The sequence below is a fragment of the Coregonus clupeaformis genome, unplaced genomic scaffold (assembly GCF_020615455.1).
Source record: "Coregonus clupeaformis isolate EN_2021a unplaced genomic scaffold, ASM2061545v1 scaf2134, whole genome shotgun sequence".
Classification (NCBI taxonomy): Eukaryota; Metazoa; Chordata; class Actinopteri; order Salmoniformes; family Salmonidae; genus Coregonus; species Coregonus clupeaformis.
The window spans coordinates 3,876-31,251 of NW_025535588.1; the positions used below are offsets into that span (position 1 = coordinate 3,876).

Sequence of the window (27,376 nt, forward strand, 5' to 3'; positions counted from 1 at the left end):
AGTGGGACAAAATCCCTCCTGAGATGTGTGCAAACCTGGTGGCCAACTACAAGAAACGTCTGACCTCTGTGATTGCCAACAAGGGTTTTGCCACCAAGTACTAAGTCATGTTTTGCAGAGGGGTCAAATTACTTATTTCCCTCATTAAAATGCAAATAAATTAATAACATTTTTGACATGCGTTTTTTCGGGATTTTTTGTTGTTATTCTGTCTCTCACTGTTCAAATAAACCTACCATTAAAATTATAGACTGATCATGTCTTTGTCAGTGGGCAAACATACAAAATCAGCAGGGGATCAAATACTTTTTTCCCTCACTGTACATCCATTCTACTCAGTCAGCACACAAACACTCACAGCATCCTGGACTACACTTGACTGGAGACTGACTATTTACCAGAGCAAATAGGAAAACAAAACACACATACACAGGCAGCAATAAAAGGGGTTTTCCATTATCAAGATAGTCCAGTAGATAAGCACTGCCTTTTTTCCCTATCATGTGTATCACATGAACAACGTATTCACTGTGCTAGAATGGGAGGAATGACACTGTCATAGCACAAGTCAGTAGCTCTCTGAGTGACGGCTGTGATGTGTAGGGAGAGGAGCGAGATGACAGGGAGGAAGGGGAGAGAGGGAGAGAGGGAGACAGAGACAGAATATGAATAGAGAGGATATTTTACAATGTCTGGAGATTCCACAGCTTTGAGTTCCTAGGGTCATATATTTTACACTCCAATTCCAGTTTCTCCAAGACACAATGAGGAACTAGAGCATTTCAGTAACCCCACAGGTTTTTGTTTTGGAATCGCATGAGGCACCAATTTACTGTCAGGTAGATTTGCTGAATCATGCTTGGAATGTAGAGGGCCCACACCAAAGTGCAGCTGGCTCTGGTAGAAGTGTGCTGTGTCTGTGAAGGTATCCCCAAATAAGGACCAACCTAGTATCAAACTTGCTAAAAGCTAATGCCACAATATGGGACAGACACTCTATGTGACTCAGTATCAGACATCGGCAGAGAGCCAGCCAAGGCGTTTGTGCCAGACGGTCTCAATGAGCTTGTAAAAATGTTGCTGCTTGGACATTCCAGAGTTTCGACAGTAACAAATACACCTGGAGTCAAGCCTCGATTGGATGACTGTCATTTTCCCCTGATGGCTTCAAAGAACCTTGCAGCATGTCCTGAAAATAGCATTATGTCTTTGCTTTCTCTTGCTTAGATGTGTGGTGTAATATTTTAATTAAACTGGCCTAGTAAGAGGATTTTATGACATGATGAGTGTGTTCTCGCTCAGATGCACTTCAGTCTTCCTCCTGAACTCAATAATTAGACTTAGAGTTTACTGACAGGGAAATTTGGCAATGAGAAACATGTCTTTCAATGTTTTGACCCTTTCTAATATGGAGCGATGCCACCACATCCTCTCTGGCTAGTTGAGGTGACTCTGTTTGGTTCTGAAATGCAGTCTCATGAGTAGCTGTCATGTTCATTATAATGTGGACCAAGCATTGCCCTTCCCTATTCCATGAAATAAAAAAGGGAAAAGTGGTGCGTGCATATGTATTCACCCCCTTTGCTATGAAGCCCCTAAATAAGATCTGGTGCTACCAATTACCTTCTGAAGTCACATAATTAGTTAAACAAAGTCCACCTGTGTGCAATCTAAGTGTCACATGATCTGTCACATGATCTCAGTATATATACACCTGTTCTGAAAGGCCCCAGAGTCTGCAACACCACTAAACAAGGGGCACCACCAAGCAAGCGGCACCATGAAGACCAAGGAGCTCTCCAAACAGGTCAGGGACAAAGTTGTGGAGAAGAACAGATCAGGGTTGGGTTATTAAAAAATATCTGAAACTTTGAACATCCCACGGAGCACCTTTAAATCCATTATTTAAAAATGGAAAGAATATGGCACCACAACAAAGAGAGGCCGCCACACAAAACTCACAGACCAGGCAAGGAGGCATTAATCAGAGAGGCAACAAAGAGACCAAAGATAACCCTGAAGGAGCTGCAAAGCTCACAAGCGGAGATAGGAGTATCTGTCCATAGGACCATTTTAAGCCATATACTCCACAGAGCTGGGCTTCAAGGAAGAGTGGCCAGAAAAAAAACATTGCTTAAAGAAAAAAATAAGCAAACAGGTTTGGTGTTCGCCAAAAGGCATGTGGGAGACTCCCAAAACATATGGAAGAAGGTACTCTGGTCAGATGAGACAAACATTTCAAGGAAAACACTTTGTCTGGCGCAAATCCAACACCTCTCATCACCCCGAGAACACTATCCTGCTGTGGGGATGTTTTTCATCGGCAGGGACTGGGAAACTGGTCAGAATTGAAGGAATGATGGATGGCGCTAAATACAGGGATATTCTTGAGGGAAACCTGTTTCAGTCTTCCAGGGATTTGAGACTGGGATGGAGGTTCACCTTCCAGCAGGACAATGACCCCTAAGTATACTGCTAGCAGCAACACTTGAGTTGTTTAAGGGGAAACATTTAAACGTCTTGGAAAGCATAGTCATTTTTACATTTACATTTTAGTCATTTAGCAGACGCTCTTATCCAGAGCGACTTACAGTTAGTGAGTGCATACATTATTTTATTTTTTCATACTGGCCCCCCGTAGTCAAAGTCCAGACCTCAATCCAATTGAGAATCTGTGGTATGACTTAAAGATTGCTGTACACCAGCGGAACCCATCCAACTTGAAGGAGCTAGAGCAGTTTTGCCTTTAAGAATGGGCAAAAATCCCAGTGGCTAGATGTGTCAAGCTTATAGAGACATACCCCAAGAGACATGCAGCTGTAATTGCTGCAAAAGGTGGCTCTACAAAGTATTGACTTTGGGGGGGTGAATAGTTTGCTTAGCTCAAGTTTTCTGTTTTGTCTTATTTCTTGTTTGTTTCACAAAAAAACATATTTAGCATCTTCAAAGTGGTAGGTTTGTTGTGTAAATCAAATGATACAACCCCCCCCAAAAAAATCCATTTAAATTCCAGGTTGTAAGGCAACAAAATAGGAAAAATGCCAATGGGGGGTGAATACTTTCGCAAGCCACTGTATATACTGTATATATGTGAATTGTGTGTATGGACAGTATGTGAATAGCAAAGGTGTGCATCACAGTATTTATATAGGATGAGCCATGACTAGAATATAGTACATTTAGTACATATAAATAGGGAAAAACGGTATGTAAACATTATTAAAGTGACCAGTGTTCTTCACCTCACCTGGGGAGATGTGTAACCTCCAGCAACCTCTTCACTGAGCCCACTATGACAGGAAGTAAGTGATTGATGGAGAAACTGTGCCAGTAGTAATTCGTTGGTAGAAAGGGCAAAAGGACAGAACTCTCTATTTCTCTTTCCGTGCTCTTTCACGCCTTCTCACACTTCTCTCTCATCTTCTGTCTCTTCAACGTACTCTTTCTGACACTTGTCAGTCTCTCTGTCTCTCTCTCTCTCTCTGTTTTCCTCTCATCCGCCTCCTGCTTCTCCTACACTTAACTACTTGTATCTCTTCACATAACCAAATAGTCTATCTTGGGCATGGGCAAGAGGTGGATCGTATGATCAATGCCTCCGTTCACCCACTACATTTGTCCTCTATCCCACACCTGCCCCACCCTTCCTCCTGTCTCTTATTATTGTCTCTGTCTCTCTCGCTATCTTTCTCTCGTTCGCTATCTCTCCCCCCGTCAGTAATCTTCTGGAGCCCCCGGGACATTTACCCACACAGGCCATTAGTTTACTTCACTCGTTTAGAAAGAAAGAGCGAGATGGAGAGAGATGGGTCATCTCAAATTCAAGTGTAATTTGCCTCTCGGTTTGTGAAGGTAATCTCTTGCCTTTCTCCTCCAGGGCAGAGATATTAAACGTACAATGTCACACGATTCACAGATTCACCGCTTTGAATGTCACCGCATGTCATACGGAGAAGAGACAGTTAAATCTGCCCCTATCTGCCCCTGATACAGTGTTGCAACTGTACTGTGTGTGTGTGTGCCTGTGCGCCTGTGTGTCTATGTGCGTGTTTGTGTGTATCTGAGATACTTTGGTACTGTGCAGCTCTACGTTGCCATTCACAGCTTGGCTCTGTAGTGGTGTACACGCCCACACACACCATTCACACAAATGAATCAGACTCCACAGCAGGCAGTGGAAAGGGTGAATATTTAGGAGAGAAGTATCATACTGTGTTATACACATGGCTTCACACAGTTTGAAATGAGAAATTAGTTATTCAGAATGGCTTTAAAGGGGCAATCTGGGATTGATACATCCATTTGAGGACTTTTAAATTACTGATGATTCGGTGTGATTCCAAAATGGATCGTACCAATCACAGATTACCCCATTGAAAGAGACTCATTTGAAATGGGACACTTAGATACGTTTACATATTTGCACCAGTTACTTAGCCTCGTAATTACCAGACTGATTACCGGAACGTAAGCTTGTGAGAGTTCGGATGGTTGTAGCATGGTGACCAGTTTCTAAGTATGGACCTGTTATTTTTTTCCAGTATGGGATAAAACACATTCCTCCAAAGGAAGGAATGTCTTACTCCTTCTCAAAATGAACTAAATCAGTATTGTTACTGGCCTTAACACTGTGCTCCTTTTTCATAGAATATTCATTGTATTCTTCTCAGAATCACCAGAATAGATTGGCTTCTGCATATCATTACTGGACAGAGAATGGCAGAAAATAATTAAGCTTGTTAGGACATATGAAGCTCAGTTCAGCCACAGTGATTATCATGCATCACTATCCCAGTGTTTTAGTTGCTGACAGCTCTGTAATTATGTCCTTTGGCTTCCCTGAGTTCATTTCTAAACCTGTCTGACAATTAGTCATTATCATCACCACGGCTCAGCATGGAACACATGCAGTGTGCAGGGCCGGCTCTATCCTTTTGGAGGCCCTAAGCAAGACTGCTTATGTTGTTGTGCCTGGAACCAACCCTGGCTATGTGTGTGTGTGTTTGGGTGTGTTTGGGTATGCTTGTGTGTGTGTGGACTGTTTGTGTGTGTGTGTGTGTGTGTGTGTGTGTGTGTGTGTGTGTGTGTGTGTGTGTGTGTGTGTGTGTGTGTGTGTGTGTGTGTGTGTGTGTGTGTGTGTGTGTGTGTGTGTGTGTGTGTGTGTGTGTGTGTGTTTGTGTGTGTGTGTGTGTGTGAATACTGTATGTGTGTCTGTCTGTCCAGTGTGTCATTCAGTGTGCGCAAGCACACACTCACACACACACAAAGAGACATCACAAAGAAACAGTAGGAGAGGGGAAAACACTTTCCATGGTTATGTTTACTTGTTTGTTTGTTAAGTGCTATTCAGCCATACACTTCTTCTATCTAAATACTGTATGTTGAAGCTGAAATTCATTTTTTTTCATTGATTCACTGTGCAAATTAATTGATGGAGAGGTGGAGACAGTCTTATGTTTGTGGCAAGTGGAGCACATGTTGGACATGTTTTATTTATCCTTTATTTATTCATATAAACATGGCAATGTCTACTCGCATGAGTTGCTATAAACACTTCTACCACTATAGGCCATATCAGAGATGAAGCCAAGACCAGAACTCTTGAGACCAAACAGTTTCAGGTTACGTTTAGGGTTAGGGTTAAGGTTGGGAAACAAAAACAGCAGGATTTGAACCAGTGGCCTTGTGTATGTTGCACCCCTTGTGTATGTTGCCCCCCTTATTCTATGAGGCACTATGTAGTCTCTTTTAACACAACCATAGTGGTTGGTGGTGATTACAGGACCACATCAAGCAAGGGAAAGTAGTCAGCAATTAGCTACAGTATTTAGGTACAGCCAGGCGTAAGGTTGAGATGTAAGTTGAATTCATAACTTGTTTTCAGGGACAAGGCTGACAGGGCTAAATGGATGTGTGTGTAATTATTCAAGTTGCTGGTTAGTACAGTGGAAGGTGGAAGGAGGAGGGCGACATCTAGCCTTAATGGCCATGTACTCTTATAATCTCCACCGGCATAGCCAGAAGAGGGACTGACCACCCCTCAGAGCCTGGTTTCTCTCTAGATTTCTTCCTAGGTACCTGCCTTTCTAGGGAGTTTTCCTAGCCACCGTGCTTCTACATCTGCATTGCTTGCTCTTTGGGGTTTTAAGCTGGGTTTCTGTATAACACTTTGTGACATCTGCTGATGTAAAAATTGCTTTATAAATACATTTGATTGATTTGAAATTTGACATGACAGGAGTACTCATAGAGCCATGACAGAAAATGACTCTCAGGTTGCTATTAAACACATACAGTCAAGTCCATAAGTATTTGGGCCGGTGAAGCAATTTGCATCATTTTGGCTCTGTACGCCACCACAATGGATTTGAAAGGAAACAATCAAGATGTGCTTTAAGTGTAGACTTTTGTCTTTAATTTAAAGGTTTTGTCAAAATTATTGTATGAACCGTGTAGGAATTACAACCATTTTTATACATAGCCCCCAATTTTAGGGGCTCAAAAGTAATTGGACAAACTAAAATAATCATAAATTAAATTGTGAGTTTCAATACTTGGTTGCAAATCCTTTGCAGTCACTTCTCTGGTGATGGTTAAATTTATTCCCTGGTGATGCTCTGTCAGGCCTTTACTGCAGCTGTCTTCAGCTGTTTTGCCTTCAGCAAATGAAATGCATGCTCAATTGGATTCAGGTCAGGTGATTGACTTGGCCATTGCAGAACATTCCTCTTCTTTGCCTTAAAAAAGTATTGGGTTGCTATCACAGTATGCTTCGGGTCATTTTTTAAAATGTTTTTGTCATTTATCAGACGTTCTTATCCAGTGCGACTTACAGTTAGTGAGTGCATACATTTTTCATATTGTCCATAGGATGTTGTTCCAGAACTGTACAGGCTTTTTTAGATGTTTTTTTTGGCAAACTCTAATCTGGTCTTCCTGTTTTTGAGGTTTACTAATGGTTTACATCTTGTGGTAAACCCTCTGTATTTACTCTGGTGAAGTCTTCTCTTGATTGTTGACTTTGACACAGATACGCCTACCTCCTGGAGGGTGTTCTTCATCTGATCAACTGTTGTGAAGGGGTTTTTCTACTTCTGGCCTCCACCACAGTTGTTTTCCGTGGTCTTCCGGGCCTTTTGGTGTTCCTGGGATCACCAGTGTGTTCTATCTTTATTAGAATGTACCAAATAGTTGATTTGGCCACACCTAATGTTTTTGCTCTCTCTCTGATGGGTTTGTTTTAATTTTTCAGCCTAATGATGGCTTGCTTCATTGGCAGTGACAGCTCTTTGGACTTCATATTGAGGGTTAACAGCAACAGATTCCAAATGCAAATGCCACACTTGAAATCAACTCTAGACCTTTTATCTGCTTACTTGTAAATTAACTAATGAAGAAAATAACACACACCTGGCCATGGAAAAGCTGAGCAGCCAATTGTCCAATTACTTTTGGTCCCTTAAAAGGGGGGACACATATAAAATGTGCTGTAATTCCTACACCGTTCAATCCGATTTGGATGCAAATACCGTCAAATTAAAGCTGAAATTCTGCACTTTCAGCTCATATTCATTATTTAATTTCAATAATAATAACTTGGTAAATGTCCAAATATATATGGACCTGACTGTAACCCCCATGTATATTCCAAAGACAAGGTAGCTGACACCAGTGACTGCACAGTTAACCTCTACGGGATCGGTGTCCCGTTTAATGGATGGTTGAGCTAACGTGCGCTTAGTGTGATTAGCATGACTGTTGTAAGTAACAGCAAACTTTCCAGGACATAGACATGTCTTACATAGGCAGAAAGCTTACATTCTTGTTAATCTAACTGCACTGTCAAATTTAGAGTAGCTATTACAGTAAAACAATACCATGCTATTGTTTGAGGAGAGTGCACAACAACAAAAAACGTATCACGGCAACTGGTTTGATATATTCACCTCTGAAGGTAAATAATGTACTTACATTCAGTAATCTTGATCTGATTTGTCATCCTCAAGGTCCCAGAGATAAAATGTAGCATAGTTTTGTTTGATAAAATGTAGGAACTGAACTATTCAAATGTAGGAACTGGGTTCTACAGTTTGAACCCCTGCTGTCTCTGGCTCCACACCCACCCCGCCCGGCCATCTAGATGTGTGAAAGTTAGTGTATAAGCTAATGATCTATCATGTATGACATTCCTGGGAGTGTGTACATTTACATTTTGTATTACCATATAATTTTTGTATGTTCTCTATAGTTATGTATAAAAAATGTATCAATTGACCAATTCGGCAAATTTGGGCAGACTTGATACAAAATTGTTCAAGTATTGCAATGCTTCAATGGATCAATCTGAAACTTTGCACACACACTGCTGCCATCTAGTGGACAAAATCTAAACCGAGCCTAAACTGCAATATTATATCGTGGCTTTTCTCTTGCATTTCAAAGATGATGGAACAAAAATAAATAGAAAAAGCATGTTTTGTTATTGTATTATCTTTTACCAGATCTAATGTGTTATATTCTTCTACATTACAGTTTTTCTCAATTGCTAAAACACTAAAACCCATTGGCTGAACAAAGTTCTCAGTTGCCTGTACTCATTTAGCTAATTATGCAGTCTGTTGTCAATACATTAAACCATTTCCATGGTAAAACACAATTTGCAGATCTCACTTAGACTTTTCAGCAAAACACTAAACACATTCTCATTCTCAAAACACATTCTGCACTCTAATGCACATGTCATCCATACTGGTAAACACAAGTGGCAACAATCAAATACAAGTAGAGAATAAATGTCATTGATTGAACACAACCACTCAAAATTGATTTAACCTGTTTCAAATGATGCGACACAACCAATATAAGCCAGTTTACAGAGCCAACAGGTTGTTGAAGGTGGGAAGGAGAACGTCTGAGAATGGATAGAAGAAACAATGTGAGAGGATGAGGACGAGTGCGTATGCGAGGTGGGCGACGAGGAGGAAGAGGAGGAGGAGGGCAAGAAAGAGGAAGAGGAAGACAAAAGTGGAAATATCTGATGAAATTCGAGCAACAGTCATAGACCATGTTCTTGTCCATGGACTGACAATGGGGGAAGCAGGACTTAGAGTGCAACCCAATTTGAGCCGATTTTCTGTGTCCACCATAGTAAGGACATTCAGAGAAGAGAACAGGTACAGTATACTACTGTATTTTTGTAGTTGCAAATTTACTGTTCTACACTATATGCAGCTGTTTCAATAGACATTTATAAAGTTAATCACTGTATGTATTGTACTGCATGAATATGTTTTGTAACTGCACAACTACTTTTTGTAGAATTGCAAGTCTGCCACATGCAGGTGGAAGGACAGCTATATTTACTCGGGAACAAGAGGCCGTTATAGTTGACATGGTCCTTCAAGATAATGCAATACGACTCAGAGAAATCCAGGAACGAGTGATACAAGACAACACACACTTCCAGGGAATCGACAGTGTGAGCATTTCCACAATTGACCGTGTCCTCCACCGTAACAGGATGCGAATGAAACAAGTATACAGAGTACCTTTGAGCGCAACTCACCAAGGGTGAAAGAACTGCGAGCTCAGTATGTGCAAGTAAGTGTACATTCAGAAACATTTACTGTAATCCAGATTGTCTACAGTACTAACACATACTATGTGAATGACATTACTCTTCAGTACATACAATGTATGTGAATCAGAAGTGCATACAGTAGGCCTAATTGTACTCTACAGTATAGCACTGTCTCTGTACGACTTACAAAATCCTACATACTGTTATGATTTAACTGGATAGAACCCAAATGCAGACAAGTACACCAAGCCAGAGAAGTTTTAACAGGTTTATTATAATGTTCAATAGTCCAGGTTTCCAATAAATGGGGAAGAGCAAGTCCAGGTTACAGGGAGGGTACAGATCCAGGTCAGGGCAGGTGTGGTACCGTAATGTCCTAGTGTCCGTGGTGAGTCCAAAGGAGAGGCCCGATGGTGGAGAGCAGGATGGTGGTGGCAGGAGTGAAGCGGAGGCAGGAGTCAGGTTCCAAATATATGGTTGTCTTGACTATGATCTGACGATGAGTGGAAAGTTTGACCGGTCTTAAAGGCTGAGGTGATTATGGTGAATGAGCTGCAGCTGGAACCCTGACTCCCGCACACCAGACTTCACTCCTGCAATCAAGGACAGACAGAGGGGGAGGGAGAGCAGAGAGAGAGCTACCTAGCAGCAGTAGGCCTAACAGTACCCCCTCTACGGACGCCACCTGGCGGCCGACAGGGTTTATCAGGATGTAACCTATGAAACTCACGAACCAGAGCAGGATCCACAATGAAGCTCCTGGGCACCCAGGAACGTTCCTCAGGACCATAACCCTCCCAATCCACCAGGTACTGGAAACCACGACCCCGGCGGCGAACATCCAGAAGTCGCCGGACAGTGTAGACCGGACCCCCACCCACGATCTTGGGCGGAGGAGGGGGACGAGAGGGCGGGCACAAAGGGGCTAACCGACACAGGCTTAATCTGGGAAACATGAAAGGTGGAATGAACCCGTAGGGAGGCAGGAAGCTGTAGCTTAACGGCGCAAGGGGTTAACAATAGACAGTATCTTGAACGGTCCTATAAAACGAGGCGCCATCTTCTTCGACTCCACCTTCAATGGAAGGTCCCGTGACTTCAGCCATACCTCTTGACCAGGAGAGTAACCGGGAGCCTGGGACCGGTGACGGTTGGCTTGCCTCTGCATGTACGCCGAAGCTCGGGACAGAGCTACCCTGGCCTTCCTCCAGACCTTGCAGCAGCGGCGCATGTGGGACTGCACCGAGGGTACCGCAAGTTCCCTCTCTTGGGAAGGGAACAGGGAGGTTGATAACCCAGAGCACACAGAAAAGGAGACAAACCAGAGGAAGCGTTAGTCAAGGTGTTATGAGCATATTCCACCCAGGGGAGCATGGAGCTCCATGACCCAGGGTTAGAACCCAGTGACACAGCGAAGTGCGGTCTCCATCTCCTGGTTCGCTCTCTCGGCTTGCCCGTTGGTCTGGGGGTGATATCCAGAGGACAGGCTGGATGTAATGCCCAAAGCTTTACAGAAAGCTTTCCACACCTGGGAGACAAACTGGGGACCCTGTCAGAGACAATATCCGTGGGTAGACCATGAGAGCGGAACACATGTTCAACCAAAATATCAGCCGTCTCTCTGGCAGTGGGCAGTTTAGGTAGGGCCAAAAAATGAGCGAACTTAGAAAAACGATCAATCACCGTAAGAATGACAGTCTTACCAGATGAGGGGGAAGTCCAGTGACAAAATCCATAGCGATATGCGACCAGGGCGGCTGGGTATAGGTAGAGGTCGTAGATGACCAGCGCTGGCCTGGGTGGAGTTTTTTACGTGCACATACCGTACAAGCAGCAATGAAGGCTCGAGTGTCCGCCTCCATCGTGGCCCACCAGAACTTCCGTCGCACAAAGTCAAGGGTCCGCGAAACTCCAGGGTGACAGGTAAGGGAGAGCGAGTGAGCCCACTGAAGTACCTGGGAGCGAGCAGACTCAGGGACAAACATCCGGTTAGGAGGACCCCTCCCAGGGTCAGCTTGATGATGTTGAGCCTGTCTAACAATCCCCTCGATGTCACATGTGATGACTGCAATACTGCAGGTAGGAGGCAAAATGGGTTCAGGGTTACTACCAGTATCAACAGCCGAATGAACACGAGACAGGGCGTCAGGCTTGACGTTGCGTGACCCAGGACGGTAAGACAGAGAAAAACTGACTCTCCCAGACCGCGGATCCCCAGGCACGAGCGGAACCGCTAGTAGAGTTGATAAGGTAGGCAATCACGGGCTCTTTCTGAGGCGTAGGTGAGGGGCTGTTGTTCAAACACTAACTGAGCATTGAGTCAAAAAAATCGCCACAGGTTCCCATGTTCCCGTCATAGCGCTCTGGAGCAGGAACAAAAGGCTCTCTGATCTGGGCTGAAGGGGGTAGTAAGGGCAGACACTTGATTGGTGAGTAATTGAACCTGATTAAGCAGCACCTGACTGTCCTCAGCAATCGTCTTAAACAGGGTATCATGTTGGCCAAGTAGAATGCCCTGATTGGCTATGGCAGTCCAAATTTGAGTGCACTCTGGGGTGGTATCCGAGCTACTGTCTGCTGGGTTCATGTTGGTCAGATCATACTGTTATGATTTAACTGGATAGAACCCAAATGCAGACAAGTACACCAAGCCAGAGAAGTTTTAACAGGTTTATTATAATGTTCAATAGTCCAGGTTTCCAATAAATGGGGAAGAGCAAGTCCAGGTTACAGGGAGGGTACAGATCCAGGTCAGGGCAGGTGTGGTACCGTAATGTCCTAGTGTCCGTGGTGAGTCCAAAGGAGAGGCCCGATAGTGGAGAGCAGGATGGTGGTGGCAGGAGTGAAGCGGAGGCAGGAGTCAGGTTCCAAATATATGGTTGTCTTGACTATGATCTGACGATGAGTGGAAAGTTTGACCGGGTCTTAAAGGCTGAGGTGATTATGGTGAATGAGCTGCAGCTGGAACCCTGACTCCCGCACACCAGACTTCACTCCTGCAATCAAGGACAGACAGAGGGGAGGGGGAGAGCAGAGAGAGAGCTACCTAGCAGCAGTAGGCCTAACACATACAGTATATTGTATTTCTACACAGACAATATTTGACTTGGAATCCTTGGACAGACACCATGAGTTCATCTTTGTCGATGAAGCAGGCTTCAATCTAACAAAGAGGAGAAGGAGAGGCCAAAACATGATTGGACAGCAGGCCATTGTTGAAGTCCCTGGTCAACGAGGTGGCAATGTCACAATCTGTGCTGCTATCAGCAACCATGGTGTTCTACATCACCATGTTACACTCGGGCCATATAACACCCAGCACCTTCTAAGATTTATTGCCAATCTAAGAGATATTTTATTTGAGCAGCAGGTTCAAGAGCAGCAGGGTCAAGAGCTAAATGAGAATCCCATTCCCACCTATGTGATAGTGTGGGACAATGTCAGTTTCCACCAAGCTGATCAGGTAAAGGAATGGTTTAACATCAATGGGCAGTTTATGACCTTGTACCTCCCTCCATATTCGCCTTTCCTGAATCCGATTGAGGAGTTTTTCTCCTCTTGGAGATGGAAAGTGTATGATAGACAACCCTACACCAGAGTAAATCTGCTGCAAGCCATGGATTTAGCCTGTGGTGATATAGGTGAGGAATCATGTCAGGGCTGCATACGGCACACAAGAGGCTTTTTCCCCGTTGCCTCAGGAGGGACAATATTGCTTGAGATGTCGATCAAGTGCTCTGGCCTGACCAGCCCAAAGACAAGAAGAAGCACATTGATCACATGTTTACTCCTTTGATTTTGTCCCTTTTAGTATTGTATACTGTAGTACAGTGCATTGTAGGCTGTATACTGTACAATGGACAAATTGTATGGCCCTGAACATTGTGCTTTCCATTTGTTAACAGTACTGACTGCTCAATAGATTTTGACTGGTTGCAGGTTCATATCAACAAAGAACAAGAATAACAGTATCACGGAGACAAAGGACAAGTTTGTGAGATGCAGGGTACAGTACTGTAAAAATAGGGGTACAAGGAGGAGGAAGAACAAAACAAAAATTTGCAAAGAGCAAAGCAGAGTAGTAATTTCTGATCAATTTTGAGCTACTATGATAGAACATGTTTTCGTTCATCAAAAGACAATGACAGAAAAATATGAAATTTGTTTTGAGAATAAAATGTACTTCTCCCCTGAGAACTGTATGTTTTGAACAATGTGTTTTCTATTTTTCGGTGTATTGTTTACTGACTGCTTGAGAGTGTATATCATTTTGATCACTTTGTTTATGATTTGAGAGCAGTGTTGATTTTGAACACAGGTAAAACTGTTTTTGAGGCGAATGTTTCATTTTGCGAGAGAAGTCAGAGGTTTTGTAAATAGTGCTTGAAGATGAGGTTTTGTGTTTAATGTTTTCAGGAAATGGAGCAAGGTTTCAGAAATTGAAGTTTGTGGAAATGTGAAATTACAGTTTTTCTCAATTGCTAAAACACAAAGTGTTTTCTTTCAAATGGTATCAAGAATATGCATATCCTTGCTTCAGGTCCTGAGCTACAGGCAGTTCGATTTGGGTATGTCATTTTAGGCGAAAATTGAAAAAAGAGAGAGAGAGAGAGAGAGAGAGAGAGAGAGAGAGAGAGAGAGAGAGAGAGAGAGAGAGAGAGAGAGAGAGAGAGAGAGAGAGAGAGAGAGAGAGAGAGAGAGAGAGAGAGAAGGTGTAACTGTATCACACAATCTATTATGGAAACCCCCTTATTAGGAAGAGAGTATATGTATGGTTGAGAAAAGAAAGAGGAAGGAAGAGCGAGACAGTGTGAGAGGGAGAGAGAGACATTATGTTCCTGACCACAATTGTATCCTATTTGTTGCTCCTCTCCTCTGACTCTGTTACTCTGTTCCTCTAAGTCAGTGAAAGCGAGGGAAGTGATGTGGTGAGTCAGGGCTCAGCAGCTAAAGGCATGCAGGAAGAGGAGTTAGAGATGATTGGAGGGATAGAGATGTGGAGAGAGGAGGGAGGAGTGTAGCGAGAGGAGAGTGGAGGGAGAGATGAAGAGGAGAGTGAAGAGGAGGGAGAGGAGAGTGGAGGGAGAGGAAAATGGATAGGAAGAGGGAGAGGAAGAGGGAGAAGGGGAGGAAGTGGAGGAAGCAGAGAGAAAGGAGGAAGCAGAAGGAGGGAAGAGGGAGAGTGGCTCTTTGCTCTAATTCCCCAATCAAATTTTATGTTATTACTATCTAAGTTTAGCTCGTTGCCTAGGAGACTGAGACACCCAGTTTTGGACAGGCCATTTTTGAGATCACAAAGTCAAGTCGACGGTACACTGCTAGAGTGGGTCATATAACAGAAAAGGCGAATAAGGTCTGACCTTTTGAAACTGTAAAAATGTGTGTAGAGACCCCCCACATAAAACCCCACACTATAACAGTTCAATATTCACCCTCCTGCAATGCCTCTTCTGAAATTCACTTTGGGGAATTTAAATATTCATATAGCAGAAGCTCCTAGCACTTATAGCCTATATAGCCACGGCGGTTCCTCAAGGGAAGGGGAATTGCACGGGCGTTCCAGTATGTACCACTCTGGCTTTGGGCCGTTATCCTCTGATGGGGTTATCTTCTCTCATCCTCTCCCCCTCCCAAGCCCTCTTACCGCCCCAAGGTGCTCCAATCAGGGAGCAGAAGGTGGGACAGAGGTCAGGTGACCTTTCCAAAAGACGTGGGTGGAAAGTTCCAGCTCGGAGCTCTTCGCCACATCTGTGTCCCACCAAGACGCCCACATTCCTCCTGTGCCAACACCCCCATCAGGCTGTTTTGGAAGCCTGTTCATGGGCATGCAACCGTGCTCTCTCCCCCAACCCTCCATCCCTCCTTCCACCAACTCTCCACCCCTGGCCACGGTAATCTGGCTCTATAGGGCTCTTTTTGGAGTGGCTGCAGACCCCTGCACTGCATCCAGTCCCACCCCGGCCCCCTCATCGGATCGTGATTGGCAGAGCGAGGGCAGAGACGAAGGAAGCGAAGAACAGACCGAGGATGAGGCTTCACCTCTTCCCCGAATCTCGTTACGCACCCTGCCGGCATCCCAGCGTGCACCTCTCTCTCTGCCGGTCAGCTCTTTAGCCCCGGTTTTGCTGAGCACAGACACATGCTTCCTCGCGCTATCCATCTCTCACTCTCTCTTCACCTTCTCAAAAACACAAAAATGATCAATGGAAATCAAATGTATCAACCCATGGAGGTCTGGAAAGTGGAAAACCACACTACAGGCTGATCCAACTTTGATGTAATGTCCTGAAAACAAGTCAAAAATAGCTCGCATTGATGTGCCATCCTGGATGAGCTGCACTACCTGAGCCACTTGTGTGGGTTGTAGACTCCGTCTCATGCTACCACTAGAGTGAAAGCACCGCCAGCATTCAAAAGTGACCAAAACATCAGCCAGGAAGCATAGGAACTGAGAAGTGGTCTGTGGTAACCACCTGCAAAACCAGTCCTTTATAGGGGTGTCTTGCTAATTGCCTATAATTTCCACCTGTTGTCTATTCCATTTGCACAACAGCATGTGAATTTTATTGTCAATCAGTGTTGCTTCCTAAGTGGACAGTTTGATTTCACAGAAGTGTGATTGACTTGGAGTTACATTGTGTTGTTTAAGTGTTCCCTTTATTTTTTTGAGCAGTGTAGCATTATGCACCTGTATAGTAAAGCAATAGTAACCTGAGCTGTGATGTACTGTATGAAGCTGGGCTCATTGTAATGGCTGGAATGGAATTAATGAAACGGAGTCAAACATGTGGTTTCATATGTTCAATGTGTGATACTGTTTGTGTTTGGTCTCCCGAGTGGCGCAGTGGTTTAAGGCACTGCATCGCAGTGCTAGCTGTGCCACTAGAGATCCTGGTTTGAATCCAGGCTCTGTCTTAGCCGGCCGCGACTGGGAGACCCATGGGGCGGCGCACAATTGGCCCAGCGTCGTCCAGGGTATGGGAGGGAATGGCCGGCAGGGATGTAGCTCAGTTGGTAGAGCATGGCGTTTGCAACGCCAGGGTTGTGGGTTCGATTCCCACGGGGGGCCAGTATGAAAAAAGAATATATATATATTTTTTAACAATAATAATGTACGCACTCACTACCTGTAAGTCGCTCTGGATAAGAGTGTCTGCTAAATGACTAAAATATAAAATATCAATGTTTGTTTAAACATGTGGTTTCCATATGTTTGATGTGTTTGATACCCGAGGTAAGCCTCTATATAGGTAAACAGAAGCTGCAGGTTTTCTGTCAGGTGCTGTGTGTGTGTATGTGCATGAGATGCGTGTGCGTGCGTGTTACTTAAAGAGAGATAGAGAGAGGGGAAAAAGGGAGAAGAAGAGAAGCCAGATAGAGGTGCAGATAGAGACAGAGGGGAATTGGAGGGGGTTCAAATGTTTGAGCTTTTCATCCACTGAGAGAAAAGGTGCCTCCTCTTGCCTCAGTTGCCTGGTTGTTTAATTCCTGAGGGGGAGGGTGAGGGGATCAAGGCTTACTTTAGCTGGGTCTGTGCCTGAGTAGTTGGGGAAATGTAATCTCCTCTGGCTGCCTGGGGTCAAGCTTATTGTAGTCACAGCTTTGGGAGAGTGTTAGACCAGATGCCGATATAGCAAGAGTAAGATTTTGTAATCAGATGAACCTCTCCATTCCCACTCAATCACATCAATGTCACAATATTGTGTCACAACTCACTAATGAGATCGTGACACATCATCCAAAGGGAAAAGTGACAGACTTTTTTCTATATTGCAGAATATGTAGTTGTCTGTGATTAAATATAGGGTTGTACTGCCCTCTGGGGGATTTATTGAATAACTGCAAAATTTAAACTCCAGGACCATGTGCACACAGGTAAAAGGTTTGCATTCTATTTATTTCTAAATGTGGCAGATGCTGAAGTGACAAGTAGGTTCACTCGCCCACACACGCACACGCACACACACAGAGACACAGACACACACACACACACACACACACTCACTTTTACATTACAGTTACAGCAACACAGGTATTTTATGTATTTCTCTCTTTTCTCTGATCAGATTTTTCTCTCATGGCTGTCAACATTATTCAAACATTATTCAAACACACAGTATGCAACCGTCCCCAACTCCCCATCTGTTTGTGTCCATATTGTGTGTGTGTGTGTGTGTGTGTACGTGGGTGTGTGGGCGAGTGTATGCTCTTGTCATTTCAGCAGCCGCCACGCTCACAAATATAGTGCAAAGATTTTACATTGTGATACATCACTTGGCATTTACTGTTACCATGTACCAACAGCTTCAATCAGACAACACTCACCCAACAGTTTTTTGCATTTTATTCTATGCTATCTTTTACATCATTTGTAAATTGCTCTTTGACACACCAGCCCAATCCCAAATCACACAGGCAGGGGCAATATTGCTGGAAATAAGTTGGCAGATATTATGTTACGTTTGGCTTTTTAAGCCAATTGTGGCTAACCATTGATGGTAGTGTCAATGTGGCTTTGATTGGATAGTAACCAGGAGCTTGCAGTGTCAGCTTTTTGAGAGATTTGTTTATGACAGTTTGTGTTGGAGCACGTGAAAAATGTATGTACTTTCAGATTATAATTAATTGTTTGGCGGCCTACTCATAGGTGTAATAATGGTAGATCAACATCAGTGGCCTACACAATGATAATACATTATTTGGAATAGGGCAACTGTCTCAGTGCCAATGAGGAAACAAGATTGTTCTTCTTTCTTCACTATGCCTGCCCATAAAAAGAGCAGTTATCAGTTTCTTCCTGTTGCATTTTTACATTTTGGTAATTTAGCAGATACTCTTATCCAGCATGACTTACAGTCGTTGTTACAATTGGAACAAACCACAGCACAATGTGATGGCATTTTATCTTCTTATCACTCTGGGATTTCGATTCATTTCAGGTTTGTGTTTTCAGGCCTTAACTTATTGTAGCCTAGATACAGTATTATCATTGTTGCGGTGTCACTGTTTAACTTTATGTTGTCTCTGTCTTGGTATTACCAAGTTCTATCAGACCTGTGCTTGAATATGTAATTGAAAGTATTTTGATAGTATACTTAGAGGTTGTTCAAACTTACTAGACTTTTCGTAAAAAATACCCTCGACTACAAATATACTACCGTTCAAAAAGTTTGGGATCACTTAGAAATGTCCTTGTTTTCGAAAGAAAAGCAATTTTTGGTACATTAAATTAACATAAAATTAATCAGAAATACAGTGTAGACATTGTTAATGTTGTAAATGGCTATTGTATCTTGAACGGCTGATTTTTTATGGAATATCTACATAGGCGTACAGTGGCCCATTTTCAGCAACCATCAGTCCTGTGTTCCAATGGCACGTTGTGTTTGCTAATCCAAGTGTATCATTTTAAAAGGCTAATTGATCATTAGAAAACCCTTTTGCAATTATGTTAGCACAGCTGAAAACTGTTGTGCTGATTAAAGAAGCAATAAAACTGGCCTTCTTGAGACTTGTTGAGTATCTGGAGCATCAGCAATTGTGGGTTCGATTACAGGATCAAAATGGCCAGAAACAAATAACTTTCTTCTGAAACTTGTCAGTCTACACACACACAAGTCATATCTCAGACTGGCCAATAAAATAAAAGATTAAAGATGGGCAGTCTAAGATATGGCTTTTCTTTGCAACTCTGCCTAGAAGGTCAACATTCCGGAGTCACCTCTTCACTGTTGACGTTGAGACTGGTGTTTTGCGGGTACTATTTAATGAAGCTGCCAGTTGAAGCGCCTGTTTCTCAAACTAGACACTCTAATGTATTTGTCCTCTTGCTCAGTTGTGCGCTGTTCTGTGAAGGGAGTAGTACACAACGTTGTGACGAGATCTTCAGTTTCTTGGCAATTTCTCGCATGGAATAGCACTCATTTCTCAGAACAAGAATAGACTGACGAGTTTCAGAAGAAAGTTATTTGTTTCTGGCCATTTTGAGCCTGTAATCGAACCCACAATTGCTGATGCTCCAGATACTCAACTAGTCTCAAGAAGGCCAGTTTTATTGCTTCTTTAATCAGCACAACAGTTTTCAGCTGTGTTAACATAATTGCAAAAGGGTTTTCTAATGATCAATTAGCCTTTTTAAAATGATAAACTTGGATTAGCAAACACAACGTGCCATTGGAACACAGGACTTATGGTTGCTGATAATGGGCCTATGTAGATATTCCATAAAAGAATCTGCCGTTTCCAGCTACAATAGCCATTTACAACATTAACAATGTCTACACTGTATTTTCGATCAATTTGATGTTATTTTAATGGACCATTTTTTTTATTTTCTTTCAAAAACAAGGACATTTCTGCGACCCAAAACTTTTGAACGGTAGTGTACTACAATGTAAACTTGCGAACTTGTATTTGAGTGTTATTTCATCTCACTGGACTCTTGTATCTGGATACTGTCTTTCTGTTTCAGTCTAATTCTGGTAATCAACTGAGTGTTTGTTTGTTTCATTGTATAGCGGAGTCACTTCTGCCTCAACCACAAAACGTTGAGGTGGTCTCTAACAACATGGATGCCATAGTTACGTGGGATGCTCCCCTTAGTTCACTGAGACACCTTACCTACACAGCTGAATACAGGTGAGACATGCATGCACACACACACACAGGATTAAAAAAACAGATGAAGAGGGTGTTGCTCATTCTGGATGCAGTTTTCCTCCTGCAGTGTCTCAGAGGCATTTAGACTGGTACATCCATTCCACTCAGTCAGCACACAAACACTCAGCAGCATCCTGGACTACACTGGACTGGAGACTGACTATTTACCAGAGCAAATAGAAAAGCAAAACACACACACACACACACATATATACAGATGTAGGATCTTAATTTGATCACCCTGTTGCAGGATAACTTTCTCCTGCAACAGCCTAAAAAGGCTTCTAAAGTTTGTAATTTCCACTTTGAAATTTCAGACTTGATTTTCCCACTCAAAAATGTCCATGAATTATAATGCACATAATAATTCCCATTTTATATTGCTGCAGGATTATTTTCCTGCTGTAGGAGACTGGCTCAAATTAAGATCATACATTTGTATGACACACACATACACAAGAATGCCAACACAAAATACCTCTGGTTTAAGTGTTTTGTCTTTGATAGTATATTTAGAGGTTGTTCACACTTACTATACTTTTCGCAAAAAATACCCTTGGCTACACAATACTACAATGTATACTTTCGAACTTGTCACATCTCAACCGCTACCTCCGGAGGTAGCGCACGAACCTCCCGACAGTTGCCCCCTGTAAGCAGGGCAGTGTAACAGAAATGTCTCGTTGAGCCAACACTCTTACAGTAAATTGTAATATCATAGCAATGTTTTGAAACAGCTGTAATGTACAGACATGTACATGTTTCATATTTTTTAGACTTTTTTTGTTACAGAGTTTTTACCTGAAATTGTACTAACAGCCTGTTACATTCTGAAATTGTCTCCGTAGCTTTAAATCGCAAGATTATTATATTTGTATTATTTTGATTGACTGCACTGAGCCACCGAGGTCCAACTGCAATTCGGGGCATTCCTGCATCTGGGCATTCTTGCATCTGCAGGAACGCCCTCCCTCAAGCATCCCATTGGTTCTTTCATGAACCCCCCCCACACGGAGCATGACATCTTCATGCTTGTGTGATACTTTCTGAATGTGGGTTAAAAGGAAAATAAAAGTATTATCTGAATTTTTTTCGCCCCCTGCCTACCGGAGTCCTCCCTTGCTAGCTAGTGGGTTCTTTGCTCCCACCTGCCCTCACCGTCGTTGACAAAACTGCGGGAAAACAGTGCCGGACAGGCGGGGGCGAAGGACACTGTCTACCGGTCGCCCACGCCTCCTGTGTGCTAGCTAACTAGCTAGATTCTAGTTAGTGACACTGGAGACAGGCGGGAGGCTGGTGCGACACCGTGTTCCAACTAGCTAGGTAATTTGATCACTCTTTTACTGCTGAGAATGTTCCTGCACAGCAGGAAATGCATACTTTTAGTGTATTCAAGGTTGAAAAAAGACTAAAGTTTGTAATTTACACTTTAAAATGTCAGACTTGATTTGCCCTAACGAAAAATGTATCAACCCCTACAAAAAAACCATTACTTATACATCCACATAATAATTCACATTTCCTGTTGCTGCAGGATTGTTTTCCTGCTTTAGCAAACTGGCTCAAATTAAGATCCTACATCTGTATGAGGAACTTCACAGAGAGGGGAAGTTGTGAACAATGACAGGGCATTGATATGACCACACATGCAGTATAGGAACTAAAAAGTTCCACCTTTTCTGGAAGAGAACAAGACACACACACACCAGCAAAAAAACAAAACCTTTTTGATTTTTATAAAACAGGTAGTAACATCACACTAAGAGAAACTAAGAGAATGAAAGGGTTTTCCTGTCTAATGAATCAATTGCATCAGGGCTATTGAGTTTGTAGCTACATTATTTACGTGTTATGTTCTTTTCGAATACCTTGCCAAATCAGCTGTGTGTTTTCTCCTCTCTACTTAATAGTAAGCAACATAAAAGGCAATGTTATTACACATCGATGCCACAAAAAAATTTCATTATAATGTTAACCTCTTTTTATTGTCTGATACTCAGAAAGCCTTCAACGGCTTTCTTCCACACCGTGTGTAAAGCCACCAAAGAGCACAGGTGTGACTTCGGCGAACTTCCTAGTTGCCATGGAAATTATCAATTCAGAGTGAGGACAGAGTTAAAGGGAAATACCTCCAGCTGGGCGGAAACCCCAAACTTCTCTCTTAAGAAAGAAAGTGAGTACCAATATGCACTTTTGTGAGACTGTTCATTGTAGCTCTCTCATTCTAGACGTCCTATCTTTGACTTCCTGTATTGTGTCTCCTCAGCCGTCATTGGTCCTCCGAACGTAACCTTGGTCACCAAGGGAGGAGCTATAGGAGCTGTAGAGGTGAACATTCAGAATCCGGTGCTAAAGATCTCATCGCTGAAAGAAGCCTACAGCAAAGTGGAATACAATATCAGATACTGGAAGAATACTGACAAGAAGGATGTAAGATCGACAAATAATAGTCTAACACACACAAACACATACACACACACACACATACTGTGTACACTGAGTGTACAAAACATTAGGAACACATTCTTAATATTGCACCAACTTTTGCTCTCAGAACAGCCTGAATTTGTTGGGGCAAGGTGTCGAAAGTGTTCTACAGGGATTCTGGCCCACGTTGAGTCCAATGCCTCCCACAGTTGTGTCAAGTTGGTTGGATGTCCTTTGTGTGGTGGAACATTCTTGATACACACGGGAAAATAATGTTGAGCATGAAAAACCCAGCAGCGTTGCAGTTCTAGACACTCAAACCGGTGCACCTGGCACCTAGTACCATACCCTGTTCAAAGGCACTTAAATCTGTTGTCTTGCCCATTCAAGCTCTGAATGGCACACATATAGTGCATTCGGAAAGTATTTTGACCCCTTGACTTTTTCCACATTTTGTTACGTTACAGCCTTATTCTAAAATTGATTAAATCGTTTATTCCCCCTCATCAATCTACATACAATACCCAATAATGACAAAGCAAAAACTGGTTTTTAGAAATGTTTACATAAGTATTCAGACTCTTTACCCAGTACTTTGTTGAAAACACCTTTGGCAGCGATTACTGCCTCAAGTCTTCTTGGGTATGGCACTACAAGCTTGGCACACCTGTATTTTGGGAGTTTCTCCCATTCTTCTCTGCAGATCCACTCAAGCTCTGTCAGGTTGGATGGGGAGCGTCGCTGCACAGCTATTTTCAGGTCTCTCCAGAGATGTTCGATCGGGTTCAAGTCCAGGCTCGCTGGGCCCATTCAAGGACATTCAGAGTTTTGTCCCGAAGCTACTCCTGCGTTGTCTTGGCTGTATGCTTAGGTCATTGTCCTGTTGGAAGGTGAACCTTCACCCCAGTCTGAGGTCCTGAGCGCTCTGGAGCAGGTTTTCATCAAGGATCTCTCTGTACTTTGCTCAGTTCATTTTTCCCTCGATCCTGACTAATCTCCCAGTCCCTGCCGCTGAAAAACATCCCCACAGCATGATGCTGCCACCACCATGCTTCACCGTAGGGATGGTGCCAGGTTTCCTCCAGATGTGACATTTGGCATTCAGGCCAAAGAGTTCAATCTTGGTTTCATCAAACCAGAGAATCTTGTTTCTCATGGTCTGAGAGTCCTTTAGGTGCCTTTTTGGCAAACTCCAAGCGGGCTGTCATGTGCCTTTTACTGAGGAGTGGCTTCCATCTGGCCACTCTAACAAAAATACCTGATTGGTGGAGTGCTGAAAAGATGGTTGTCCTTCTGGAAGGTTCTCCCATCTCCACAGAGGAACTCTGGAGCTCTGTCAGAGTGACCATCGGCTTCTTGGTCACCTCCCTGACCAAGGCCCTTCTCCCCGATTGCTCAGTTGGGCCGGGTGGCCAGCTCTAGAAAGAGTCTTGGTGGTTCCAAACTTCTTCCATTTAAGAATGATGGAGGCCACTGTGTTCTTCGGGACCTTCAATGCTGCAGAAAATGTTTGGTACCGTTCCCAGATCTTTGCCTTGACACAATCCTGTCTCGGAGCTCTACGGACAATTCCTTCAACCTCATGGCTTGGTTTTTGCTCTGAAATGCACTGTCAACTGTGGGACCTTATATAGACAGTTGTGTGCTTTCCCAAATCATGTCCAATCAATTGAATTTACCACAGGTGGACTCCAATCAAGTTGTAGAAATATCTCAAGGATGATCAATGGAGTCTCATAGCAAAGGGTCTGAATACTTATGTTAATGTTTTTACTCTTCATAAATTTGCAAAAATGTCTAAAAACGTGTTTTTGCTTTGTCATAATGGAGTATTGTGTGTAGATTGATGAGGAAAATGTTTTATTTAACAAAATGTGGAAAAACAAAAGGGGTCTGAATACTTTCCGACGCACTGTATACAAACCATGTCTCAATTGTCTCAAGGCTTACAAATCCTTCTTTAACCTATATCCTCCCCTTCATCTACACTGATTGAAATGGATTTCACAAGTACGGGATCATAGCTTTCACCTAAATTCACCTGGTCAGTCTATGTCATGGAAAGAGCAGCTGTTCCTAATGTTTATACACCCGGTGTATATACACACACAAAAAACACACACACACACACACACACACACACACACACACACACACACACACACACACACACACACACACACACACTCCCACTCTTTCTCTCACCCACTCACAACTCACTCTCTCACTCACTCATTCACACACATACACTAACTCAATGTGTTATCACAGGTGTTTGAGAGAGAGAGGGTGACTGAGCAACGTGTTAAGCTGAAGCCACTGGAGCCCAACACTAGATACTGCATTCAGGTCCAGGTGTACATACCGATGCCGCACAACAATACGGGGCAGTACAGCAAGGATGCGGTGTGATGAGCACACCGATCAACACAACCACAGGTGAGCTCTCCACCACCTCCCTCACACACCCTTCTCCCCTTTCTTCCACTTTTTCTATATCCTCCTCTCCACCCCCTCAACCCCTTCATAATTTGATGATACCAAATAGCAATTATGTTCATTGTTACAAACGGAACTGAAACTGCCTCAGCAAAACACTCATTTCCATAATCTGTGCCATCAGTTCAGTTTCTGAGGGTCATTCTCACTGGTGTCCACCTGTGTCTGTGCTGTAGATGGGGAGCGAAGGCTGTCTGAGGGCCTGGTGGTCAGTTTGGTGACAGTGGCTGTGGCTTTCCCACTACTCCTCCTAGTCCCCTGGATCATCTACAAAGGGAGAAGGTTCCTCCATCCCAAGGTTAAGCTGCCTGAGCATTTGAAACAGGTACTGTGTGTGTGTGCGTGTGTGTGCGCATGCGTATGTGTGTGCACTTATGTACGTGTGTGTGTGCACGTGTGTGTGTGTGCATGGGTGCATGTGTGCGTCCTGCGTAACTGGTGCACGTGTGTGTGAGTTTGTGTTCAATTAATTAATTATTCAATCCATCCATCTATTCACCCACCCATCCATCCATTCGTTGGATGGTTGATTGGCTGACAGTTCGTCTCCCCCACAGCACCTGACTGATTCTCATCAATACACCTACCTGGCCTCGCAGATCACCTCTCCTCTACAAGAGAAGTATGATCAGATCAGCGCTCTGTGTGAGGAAAACCCATACAATGTGTTGACTGACGTACCAGAGGACAACCTTTACCATGTGCATAGTGGGGTCTCTGTGGAGATGCCTGAATACTACAATGCTGTTGCTGAAAATGCCAATTTTGACATGCCCTACAAGAATATCTGACTGGGACAATGGTATGAAGATATGAGCTACTGTAATCATTCTGTATATGGGCATATGGAATCTGAGGAAATCAGGTAGTCACGATGGATTGCAAGCCATTAACATTAAAGTGTCCATTAGTGTCAAAGCCCTTCAACATTATTCATTTCACTTTTCAGTGTTTTTCTTTTTGGATTTCTGTGCTTACAAAACCGTATTGAACTTCATTCTTTTTAGTTTTTATATACTATATAGAGCTGAAGTCGGAAATGTACATATACTTAGGTTGGAGTCATTAAAACTAGTTTTTCAATCACTCCACACATTTCTTGTTAACAAACTATAGTTTTGGCAAGTCGGTTAGGACATCTACTTTGTGCATGACACAAGTCATTTTTCCAACAATTGTTTACAGACAGATTATTTCACTTATAATTCACTGTATCACAATTTCAGTGGGTCAGAAGTTTACATACACTAAGTTGACTGTGCCTTTAAACAGCTTGGAAAAATTCCAGACATTTATGTCATGGCTTTAGAAGCTTCTGATAGGCTAACTGACATCATTTGAGTCAATTGGAGGGTGTACCTGTGGATGTATTTCAAGGCCTACCTTCAAACTCAGTGCCTCTTTGCTTGACATCATGGGAAAATCAAAATAAATCAGCCAAGACCTCAGAAAAAAAAACTGTAGACCTCCACAAGTCTGGTTCATCCTTGGGAGCAATTTCCAAACGCCTGAAGGTACCATGTTCATGTGAACAAACAATAGTACGCAAGTATAAACACGAATGTACTTTGGTTCGAAAAGTGCAAATCAATCCCAGGACAACAGCAAAGGACCTTGTGAAGATGCTGGAGAAAACAGGTACAAAAGTATCTATATCCACAGTAAAACGAGTCCTATATCGAAATAACCTGAAAGGCTGCTCAGCAAGGAAGAAGCCACTGCTCCAAAAACCGCCATAAAAAAGCCAGACTACGGTTTGCAACTGCACATGGGGACAAAGATCGTACTTTTTGGAGAAATGTCCTCTGGTGTGATGAAACAAAAATAGAACTGTTTGGCCATAATGACCATCGTTATGTTTGGAGGAAAAAAGGGAACGCTTGCAAGCCGAAGAACACCATACCAACCGTGAAGCACGGGGTTGGCAGCATCATGCTGTAGGGGTGCTTTGCTGCAGGAGGGCCTGGTGCACTTCACAAAAAGATGGCATCATGAGGAAGGAAAATGATGTGGATATCTAATGACATCAGTCAGAAAGTTAAAGCTTGGTCGCAAATGGGTCTTCCAAATGGACAAAGACCCCAAGCATACTTCCAAAGTTGTGGCAAAATGGCTTAAGGACAACAAAGTCAAGGTATTGGAGTGGCCATCACAAAGCCCCTGACCTCAATGCTATAGAAAATGTGTGGGCAGAACTGAAAAAGTGTGTGC

The 27,376-nt window shown here is 43.2% G+C and overlaps 1 protein-coding gene across 1 annotated transcript; it reads left to right on the forward strand.

Annotated features, from left to right (window-relative positions):
* Positions 1–20,105: 20,105 nt before the first annotated feature.
* Positions 20,106–25,078, forward strand: LOC121548626 (interleukin-10 receptor subunit beta-like). The gene is made up of 4 exons (XM_045219190.1): positions 20,106–20,218; positions 22,240–22,412; positions 22,506–22,669; positions 24,938–25,078. Exons 1-4 carry the CDS (start codon positions 20,148–20,150, stop codon positions 25,076–25,078), a joined length of 549 nt encoding a protein of 182 aa, XP_045075125.1. The 5' UTR covers positions 20,106–20,147.
* The last annotated feature ends 2,298 nt before the right edge of the window (positions 25,079–27,376 follow it).